The following is a 10,888-nucleotide window of genomic DNA, read 5'->3' on the forward strand; positions in this document are numbered from 1 at the left end:
GACAGAGAGAGAGAAACATTGATATGAGAGACACATCGATTGGTTGCCTTCCACACTAGCTCCAACCAGGGCCAGGGATTGAGCCTGAAACTGAGGTACGTGCCCTTGACCATAATTGAACCTGGGGCCCTTCAGTCTGCAGGTTCTATCCACTGAGCCAAACTGGCTAGAGTATTACAGATCTTAAAGACATTAAAAGAATAACAGGATACTAAATATTTGAAATCATCCAACCTACCTCTTCAAAGGAATATTTTTCTACAGTATGAAGAGCATCTTGAGTCTCATTCCACCCTCCAATAGAATATATGCAGTCATTGAGTGCAGCCACCCCAAGATATGCTCTCCTGGTTGCCATCGGAGGAAGTGGAGACCAACGCTTGGAAAGCGGATCATAAACTTCAAAAGAACGAAGTTCTATTCCTTCATTGCTGATGCCCCCAATTACATAAATTAAACCTGGAAATGGAATATTTTTGCTCAGATGCTATAGAAAATAGGACACAATAATTAGCAAAAGTTGTGATTTCAGTTTGTTATATTTAATGTAGGGCTATACCAATTTTTTTAACAGAAAATTGACATCTGTCTAGTTTATTACAGCTCACATTTAAGCATGTTACAAAGAGTTAGGGGTATGAATTTACAGTGTAATTAAATTTTCAACGAGCCTAATGATGCTATAAGAAAATAAATGTCAGACAAGGATTCCCCATCTTATTGTCTGCTTAATGGTCTCAAGTTCCATATGCTACCAAGTATAGGTAACAAAGGAAAGGGAAAGGGACTTTTCCCCCCCTAAAAAATATTATGCATTTAAACCTGGCAGGCATGGCTCAGTGGTTGAACAATGACTTTAAGAACCAGGAGGTCATGATTTGATTCTCAGTCAGGGCACATGCCTGGGTTGCTAGCTCAATCCCCCAGTAGGGGATGTGCAGGAGGCTGATCAATGATTCTCTCTCATCATTGATGTTTCTGTTGCTTTCTCTCTTCATCTCTAAAATCAATAAAAATATATATATATATATTTTAAAATATTATGCACTTAAACTGTGAAAGCCTACCTGTTGTTCAGATGGACATAAAATAGATAATTGAATTTAAATTATAATATTTATATGGCTAGATTAAAATACCAGATTAATCACTAGAGTATAATAGAATATAATTCACAGAGAGTTCATTTTTAAATTTGATCGAAACTAATGGTTCTGTCAATTTATAATTATTTCTGAGTACCCAGTGTGTTTCCCACATTCTAAAGTGAGGAGCTATAGGTTATAACTCCTCACTTTAATGGTATTTTAAGAAATGTGAGCTAAATGTTAATAAACTTGGGTTCTAGCTCCAGCTATCTAGTAACCAGCTATGAAAAGAGATAACTCACAGCCTTCCTAATCTTCAGTTTCCTCATTTATAAATAAAGGGGTTGAAATAGATAATCTCCAAGATGCCTGACTCTATGATTTTTAGATGGGAAGATAAAAATAATAAATATAAAACAACTAGAGAACATTATATTAATATAGTTTGCACCATGTAATTTGTACATTTAAATGCTAGTTGAAATCTGAGAAATGCTAGTTGAAATCTTCACAAAGCAGGAAGAACTTGAGCTGGGAACAAAATAGGCTGAGTTGTCATATAACAATGGGCAGACTATTTCCTACTCTGCAGGTACATATAAATTTGCTCTCTAACTCTGGACAGAGAATCAGGTTTTATTTGACAGAACTACCTATCTCTCAGGGTATAATAGACAATTAAAATAATTTCCGTACACCATTTTAATATTCAGTGCAACATTTTTCAAATCTATTGTAGCATTATATTCTACGTGGCCTGAATCACAACGTACCCTATTAAAAAACACACTGAAGAAGCCTGTAAGAAGAGAATGTGAAGATTGTTTTTTATATTCTCTCCTTACTTAGAAATACTTGCTTAGGCCTGAATGGGAGACAAAATAACAATAAAGAATGACATTTAATTTAGTTTATTTTTTAATCCTCATCCGAGGATATTTTTTCCATTGATTTCTAGAGAGTGGAAGGGAAGAGAGAGAGAAACTGATGTGAGAGAGACACATCTATTGGTTGCCTCCCGTATACACCCCTATTGGGGCTGGGGAATCTGCAACCAATGTGCCCTTGGGGAGATTTAGTAATGCTAATGGTCTAGAACCATAACACAAACAGGAATCGAACCTGAGACCCTTCGGCACATAGGCCAACACTCTAATCACTGAGCCAAACCAGCCAGGACAAGAATGACATTTTATTTTTATTTTTATTTAAAAATATATATTTTTATTGATTTGAGAGAGGAAGGGAGGAGGAGAGAGAGAGAAATAGAAACAATGACGAGAGAGAATCATTGATCTGATGCCTCCTGCACACTCCCTACCCGGGGACCGAGCCCACAACCTAGGCATGTGCCCTTGACTGGAATTGAACCTGGAACCCTTCAGTCCACAGGCCGATGCTCTATCCACTGAGCTGAACGGGCTAGGGCAAGAATTATATTTTAAATGCTTATTTTGCTAGTCAGGTGTTTTTCCCTATCTGTAATTTTAAATTCTAACTTTGTTTATTTTGGAGAAAAATATATTATTTGACAATACAGAAATAAAGAAATAAGAAGGTAAAAAGATATGAGGTTAAAAGCAGAACTTCCATATTGTTAATGTTAAATACTTAATAAACATTAATAGACATAAATATACTTTTGTGTAAATAAAAGCCTCAGGCTCAGTTTTTATAAATATACTAGAGGCCCAATGCATGAAATTCGTGCACTCGGCAGGGGGGTCCCTCAGCCCAGCCTGTGCCCTCTCAGTCCGGGAGCCCCACAATCAATCGCCCCAAAGAAGTAGGCCCCGCCCACCCACCACAGCCTGCCGGTTGTTGACCTGGGCCTCCCTCTTTGGGGCGATCGTGGAGCCCCCCAATTGATTGATCGCCCCACCAGCCGGTGGCCTGGGCCTCCCTCTGCAGGGTGATCATGGGGCCATGGCCAGGCCCCCAACCAATTGTATTGCACCCGCCTTAGCTGGCCTGGCGCCAGTGGGTGTCATAGCGTGGTTGTCCAGAAGGTCATCCGGACGGTTGTTCTGCTATTCAGTCGTTCGGTCGATTTGCATATTACACTCTTATTATTATAGATATTTTCAAGAAAAACATTTTATAAAGCAATCAATCACCTTGCATTTCACAACAGCCAAAGTAGTAGCGTGACATAGCCATGTTGCCAACTACTTCCCATTTATTTTCATCAGGATCAAATCGTTCAATGGTGTTCCCTATCTCAGCTCCAACCCATCCACCTATAACCAAACAGAAAAATGTTATGTCTGGGATAAAGGAATCTTATTTATCAAAAACACCTTAGAAAACATCTAACCTGACAACTTCATATTATGGATGATTATCACATGGAATAGAGGGGTATTTGTCCAAGATCACATGAAAAGTTAGAATTTGACTGTGAGTAGAACTCAGATCTTTAAACTCTCTGCCTATTTTCAACTAGGAATTTAAAATAAAACAAAACAGTCCGCCCAGTGTGGTTCAGTGGTTGAGCGTAGGCCTCCTGATTCACGGTTCAATTCCAGGTCAGGACACATGTGCAGATTGTAGGCTCAATTCCCAGTAGGGGGTATGCAGGAGGCAGCAGATTGATGATGCTTCTCTCTCATCGATGTTTCTATCTCTCTATCCCGCTCTCTTCCTTTCTCTAAAATCAATAAATATAGCTCAGCTGCCATGGCTCAGGGGTTGAGCGCCAACCTATGAACCAGGTCATGGTTCAATTCTAGCCAGGGTATATGCCTGGCTTGCAAGCTTGATCCCGTGTGGGGTGTGCAGGAAGCAGCCAATCAATGATTCTCATTATTGCTGTTTCTATCTCTCTCCCTCTTCCTTCCTCTCTGAAATCAATAAAAATATATTTTAAAAATAAATAAAATAAAAATGTACTTAAAAATAAATAAAATAAACCTAAAACTTCAACATATTGCATAGGAAATTTGGTATTTTGCAAAACTATCTTTTGAAACAACTTCTGCATATTTAGCCTGCTTATACTAGTCATGCAGTTTAACTATCAGCTAAAGAGTTTCATTTTACAATATCCCCCAAGTAATAGTATTTTGAGAAGAATAATTTATAAAGCTGAAAGGAAAATGTTTCTTATGGGAGGGAAGGAAAATTTCTAAGTAATCAGAATCTAAGAATGTAAATAACATTAGATATCCTTTAATTGAACAGCATAATTACCCAAAGCATAGATAGCCCCATAACACACACACACTCCCAAGCCACAGCGGGGGTGATTCATTGAAGCTACAGTTGTCCACTGTTTAGTAACTGGATCATAGCATTCAGTACAATCAAAAATCATTGAATCTTTTTCACCTATGTTAAATAAAAGAGACACATATCAGGAGACTTAGTAATGCTAATAGTCTAGAACCATAACACAATATTCAGCAGCATTTCATGTTGTCAGAAATTCAACTATTATGTCTGATTTTATACTACTTATTAAAATTCATTTGCCCAGCAAGTGTTATTTTGAAATCATAGCTCTATCATTTAGTAAAGTCCATTTAATGTAGTAATGGCACAATTTTCCTATTATCTATTTCTAATTCTATCACCCAAACCAGTGGTCGGCAAACTCATTAGTCAACAGAGCCAAATATCAACAGTACAACGATTGAAATTTCTTTTGAGAGCCAAATTTTTTAAACTTAAACTATATAGGTAGGTACATTGTTATTAACTTAATTAGGGTACTCCTAAACTGGCCTTTGCTAAAAACGTCCTCAATCTGAGGGGTCGACCTCAGCGAACGTACCCCCACTTCTTCTAACGCCACTTCTTCAAAATAGACTCGCCCAGGCCGAAAACCGACTTCTGCGCATGGGCCACAAAGTTTCAATCACACTGTACATGCGCGCCTGCACGTGGTATTTTGTGGAAGAGCCACACTCAAGGGGCGAAAGAGCCGCATGTGGCTCGCGAGCCGCGATTTGCCGACCACTGACCCAAACAATCCACACAATTTGCATTTTGACAATTGTAAAATTTGAGTTTTACTAGTAATGTAATTCTTATCTAGCAACAAACAGAAAATAGTGTGGTGAAGGCCTGGGGACAGGTGGGGACAGGTGTGGAGTCAATGGGGAAAAAAGGGGGCCATCTATAATACTTTCAACAATAAAGATAAATTAAAAAAAACCCACACAAAACACTGAGCTGTATATATGAATTTGATACCTGTAGTCACTTTGTCTAAAAATATGAAAAAAATTAAGTGGAAATTAATGGAATTTATTGGAAAATGGGTAAAACTACAGTTTAACCATGATTTAAGCTGTGGAGAGAAGTCCCATAGCACACATACAATTAAATAACAACATAAAAGAAGATACCAATCACATATATATATATATATATATATACACAAACACACACACACACACACACACACACACACACACACACACACACTGAGTGGCCAGATTATTATGACCACCCCATCAGTACTTCGTTGGGCCACCTTTTGCCTTCAATACTGTGGCGATTCTTCTTGGCATTGACTCCACGAGATGTTGAAAGGTGATGCGAGGAATCTGACACCATGCCTGATGAATAGCACTGTCCAGTTCTGTGAGATTTGATGGTTGTGGAACCAGCCGCCTGATGGCTCTTTTAACTTCGTCCCACAAATGCTCAATTGGATTGAGATCTGGTGATTGTGGGGGCCACCTAAGCAAGGTAAATTTAAAAATATACTATACCTAGGAGTAAATCTAATCAAAGCTTGTATAAGACCTTGATGATTAAAATTTATAAACTTTAGATAAAATTTTTAATTAAGGAATATCTAAATCAGGGGTCCTCAAACTACGGCCCGCGGGCCACATGCAAATACAAATATTGTATTTGTTCCCGTTTTGTTTTTTTACTTCAAAATAAGATATGTGCAGTGTGCATAGGAATTTGTTCATAGTTTTTTTTTTTAAACTATAGTCCGGCCCTCCAATGGTCTGAGGGACAGTGAACTGGCCCCCTGTTTAAAAAGTTTGAGGACCCCTGATCTAAATAAATGAGATGTATCATCTTCATGACATAGAAGAGTCAATGTAAAGATGATTATTGCCCTAGCCAGTTTGGCTCAGTGCATAGAGTGTCAGCCCATGGACTGAAGGGTCCTGGGTTTGATTCTGGTCAAGGGCATCTACCTTGGTTGCAGGCTTGATCCCCGGCCCTAGACAGGGCTCATGTGGGAGGCAACCATTGATGTGTCTCTCTCACATCGATATTTCTCTCTCTCTGTCTCTCCCTCTCCTTTCCACTCTCTCTAAAAATGAATGAAAAAATATCCTCAGGTGAGGATTAACAACAAAAAATTACATATATATACCATTATCCCCAAACTGGTTTATAGATATAATATAATCCCAATTTTTAAAAAAATCTTTTTTGTTACATTTAACACAACATAAAATTTACTATCTTAACCATTTTTAAGTTTACAGTTCAGTGATGTTAAACACATTCACATGTTGTGTAGCCATGACAACCATAACCCTTTTCATCTTATCAAACTGAAACACTATACGTATTAAACAAAAACTCCTCATTTTTACCTCTCCCAGCCTCTGGCAATCACCATTATACTTTGATTTAAGATTTTGACTATTCTAAGTATCTCACATAAGTGGAATCATACAGTATTATTTAAAAAAATGATTCTAAAATTTATATGGGAAGTACAAAGGATCTAGAATAGGCAAGCACTCCTAGAAATTAAGGAGAAACTATCCTATCAGATAAGCTCATTAGATTTAAATAGAGCTATAGTAATTAAGATAGAGATAGACAAATAGACCAATGGAACAGAAAAGAAATCTAGAAACAGATCTATGCATATATGATTACTAGGCATAAGACAGTTTGTACTGCAGAGCAGTGAAGAAAGGAAAGTTTTATTATGCTAGGATAATTGGTTATATCTATATAGGGGGGATAAAGGAAACTGGTTCCCTACTCACACTATCCTTAAAAACTCAATTCCAGGTAGATTATAGACATAAATGTAAATGGAAAAACTATAAAATTTTAGAAAGCAGCAAAGATATGTATCCTCATGACTTTGGAGTAGGGAAGGATTTCTTTAAAAGGTAAAAGAAACACTAACCATAAAGGGGAAAAATAATAGAGTTGGCTACATTAAAATTAAAAACATTTGTTTATCAAAAGACACTATAAAAAGTCCTGGCTGGTGTGGCTCAGGTTGGTTGGAGCCTCAACCCAGGTACTGAAAGGTTGCTGGTTTGATTTCCGGTCAGAGCACATACCTAGGTTGTGGGTTTGATCGTTGGCAGGGGCAAGAAAAGGAGGCAGTCAATTGAGGTTTCTCTCATACATAGATGTTTCTCTCTCTCCCTTCCCCTCTAAAGTCAGTGAAAACATACCTTCGGGAGAAGAGTAAAAAATAAAAAAAAATACCATATAAGTGAAAGGTGAAGCAGCATAGGAAAGATATTTGCAGCACATTTAACTGTATGAGGGCCTAGAATCCTGAATGTATACAAAACTCCTACTGTGCAGAAGTTAACATAGCAGGTCTGAGACTGCCTATCTTTAGAAAGGCTTGCTTTGCAAGGTAGACCCTTGGTTGGAGTCTGGGAATACAGCTAGTAAACAGTTCCCTACACTGATATAAAAATTTCCCTAAATGCCCTACCCGGTTTGGCTCAGTGGATAGAGCGTCGGCCTGTGGACTAAAGAGTCCTGCGTTCGATTCCAGTTAAGGGCACATGCCCAGGTTGCGGGCTCAATCCTGGGTGTGCAGGAGGCATCAGATCAATGATTCTCTCATCATTGATGTTTCTATCTCTCCCTCTCCTTCCTCTCTAAAATAAATAAAATTAAAAAAATAAATTTCCCTAAATGATAAGAGAAGCTTTTTGCAGAGATGAAAATGTTTTGGAATGAGTAGTGATGGTAGCACTACTCTGTGAATATACTAAAAACCACTAAACTATATACTCTAAATGGTGAATTTGATGGTATGTGAATTATATCTTATTTTTTTAAAACAGTATTTAGAGCCTTGTTGAATGTGGTTCAGTTGCTGGAGCTTATATTTCACAATAATAGTTTCAGAAAACACAATGATTTCAATCAAGAAATATATCCAAATATCTAGTTGACTTGGTTTTTGTATGTCCCACTATCTGGATAACTTGATTAATTAAAAATGATTTGTAATGAAGCTTTCAGAATTTAAAAATTTTTTAATGATAAATATCAACCTAAGTTTTGGTGCCACATTGTATGAACAACTTTTCTTTAAAAAAAATTTTTTTAATTGATTTCAGAGAAGGAAGAAAGAGAGATAGAAACATCAATGATGAGAGAAAAATCATTGATCAGCTGCCTCCTGCATGCCCCACACTGGGGATTGAGCCCGCAACCTGGGCATGTGCCCTTGACCAGAATCGAACCCAGGACCCTTTAGTCCACAGGCCAACACTCTATATACACTGAGCCAAACTGGCTAGGGCAGTGATGGCGAACCTTTTGAGCTCGGCGTGTCAGCGTTTTGAAAAACCCTAACTTAACTCTGGTGCTGTGTTACATATAGAAGTTTTTTGATATTTGCAACCATAGTAAAACAAAGATTTATATTTTTGATACTTATTTTATATATTTAAATGCCATTTAACAAAGAAAAATCAACCAAAAAAATGAGTTCGCGTGTCACCTCTGACACGCGTGTCATAGGTTCGCCATCACTGCTTAAAAAGCAATTAAAAAACAGTGCTCAGCCAGTATGGCTCAGTGGTTGAGTGTTGAACTATGAACCAGGAGGTTATGGTTCGATTCCTGGTCAAGGCACATGCCCGGGTTGTGGGCTTGATCCCCAGTGTGGGTTGTGCAGGAGGCAGCCAATCAATGATTCTCTCTCCTCAGTGATGTTTCTATCTCTCTTTCTTCCTCTCTGAAATCAATACAAATATATTTAAAACAACAACAATAACAACAACAACAAAAAAAACCCAGACAACATCAAACTTAAGTATTCTGCCTTATGATAAATTATAGTATCCCTCTGGTCTGAAATATTCAATATCTTGTGTTTTCTTTTAATTTCTTTCACTCATTTATTCAATAAATATTTGTTAAGCACAATGTAGCTATGTATACCCCATAGCCTCACAATATATGTAAAGCATATAAGAATTTAGCCAACTTATAGCTAAAGGTTAATAAGGGAAATAAGACATTCTCATCATTACCTCCAATAGCATAGACCATCCCTCCCAGAACTGCTACTCCCAGCCCACATCGAGCTTGATGAAGTGAAGATACAGTGGTCCAATACTGGCTAAAGGTGTCAAAACGTTCTACACAGCTGAGGGCTCTGCTATCACTCCAACGACCACCCTGCAACCGAGTATATCCACCTGAACAAAGGAAGGAAAGAAGGACCATAGCAAATCCCTTACTGCTAAATACAGAAATGGTAATAAGGAGAAAAATCTAACCATCTACATCTAGACATTCAGTGTAACTATTTCATAGCAAAGAATAAATGCTTTAGAGCTTGCCATATATACATATATTATTCTTAAATGTGCCAAGTCCTGAAAGATTATGGCTTAAATAAAGTGAATTAACCACAATGTTGTACTACCTGGTTTTAGTTATATAGAACATTAGATAAAACATAAATCTAGCCCTTGCTGGTGCTGCTCAGTGGTTAGGGTGTTGGCCCGCAGACCAAAGACTCTCGGGTTCCATTCCTGGTCAAGGGCATGCACCCAGGTTGCAGGTTTGATCTCCAGCCCTGGTTGGGGGGTGTGTGGGAGGCAATCAATCCATGTGTCTCTCTCACATTGATGCTCTCTCTCTCTCTCCCCCTGACTCCCTTCCACTGTCTCTAAAAAAATCAACAGGGGAAAAATATCCTCGGGTGAGGATTAACAACAACAAAAAAACCAAAACCCAAAAAAACAAAAAACATAATCTAGGAGCTGGTTATCTGTCTAGTTAAAAAGTTTCTGCCCTGGGCAGTGGGGCTCAGTTGGTTGAGCTTCATTCTGTGCACCAAAAGGTCACAGTCTGATTCTCAGTCAAGGCACATGCCCACGATTTGCTCCATCCCTGGTCAGGATGCATGCAGGAAGCAGGGGATCAATGTTTCTCTCTCTCTCTCTCTCTCTCTCTCTCCCCCCCCCTTACCCTTCCTCCTCTCCCTCTCCCTCTCATTTCTCTCTCTCGCTTTGGAAAAAAAAAAAGGAAAAGAAATCAATAAAAACATATTTTTTAAAAAGTTCCATTATGATCTCTATTAGTGTCTCTTTCAAATAAAAATTGTGAATTGAGCCCTGCTGGTGTGGCTCAGTTGATTGAGTGTCATCCCATGCAGCAAGAGGTTGCTGGTTCAATTCCTGATCAAGGCACACACTGTAGTTGTGGGCTCAAACCTCATTAGGGGGTGTACAGGAGGCAGCAGATCGCTTTCTCTCTCTCCCTCTCCCTTCCTCTCTGTCTAAAAAAATTAATAGAAACATATTTTTAAAAAAATAGCAAGTTGAAATTCACGTTTGACTGCACATCTCATTAAAAAAGTTTAGCATACACTAAAAAATTACATACTTATACATTATAGCATATATAAAATCTATATATATAAAAGCCTAGCGACAGTTACGACCAAACAACCAAACGACCGGCCACTATGATGTGCACTATGATGTGACCACCAGGGGGCAGACGCTCAAAGCAGGAGCTGCCCCCTGGTGGTCAATGCGCTCCCACAGCCAACCTCCCGCGGCCAACCAATCTCCCACGGTCCCTCCCCC

The 10,888-nt window shown here is 38.4% G+C and overlaps 1 protein-coding gene across 1 annotated transcript in view; it reads right to left on the reverse strand.

The window, feature by feature from the left end:
• The window catches only part of IPP (intracisternal A particle-promoted polypeptide), a 29,511-nt gene that overhangs the window by 6,626 nt on the left and 11,997 nt on the right, over positions 1 to 10,888 (reverse strand). The window contains exons 5-8 of the mRNA XM_005881277.2: positions 9,320 to 9,487; positions 4,281 to 4,418; positions 3,206 to 3,328; positions 239 to 459 (exon numbers count right to left, since the gene is read on the reverse strand). Of these exons, the coding sequence (XP_005881339.1) occupies positions 239 to 459; positions 3,206 to 3,328; positions 4,281 to 4,418; positions 9,320 to 9,487 (650 nt within the window). The remainder of the gene's footprint in view (positions 1 to 238; positions 460 to 3,205; positions 3,329 to 4,280; positions 4,419 to 9,319; positions 9,488 to 10,888) is intronic.

This window comes from Myotis brandtii, unplaced genomic scaffold (genome assembly GCF_000412655.1).
Source record: "Myotis brandtii unplaced genomic scaffold, ASM41265v1 scaffold674, whole genome shotgun sequence".
Lineage (NCBI taxonomy): Eukaryota > Metazoa > Chordata > Mammalia > Chiroptera > Vespertilionidae > Myotis > Myotis brandtii.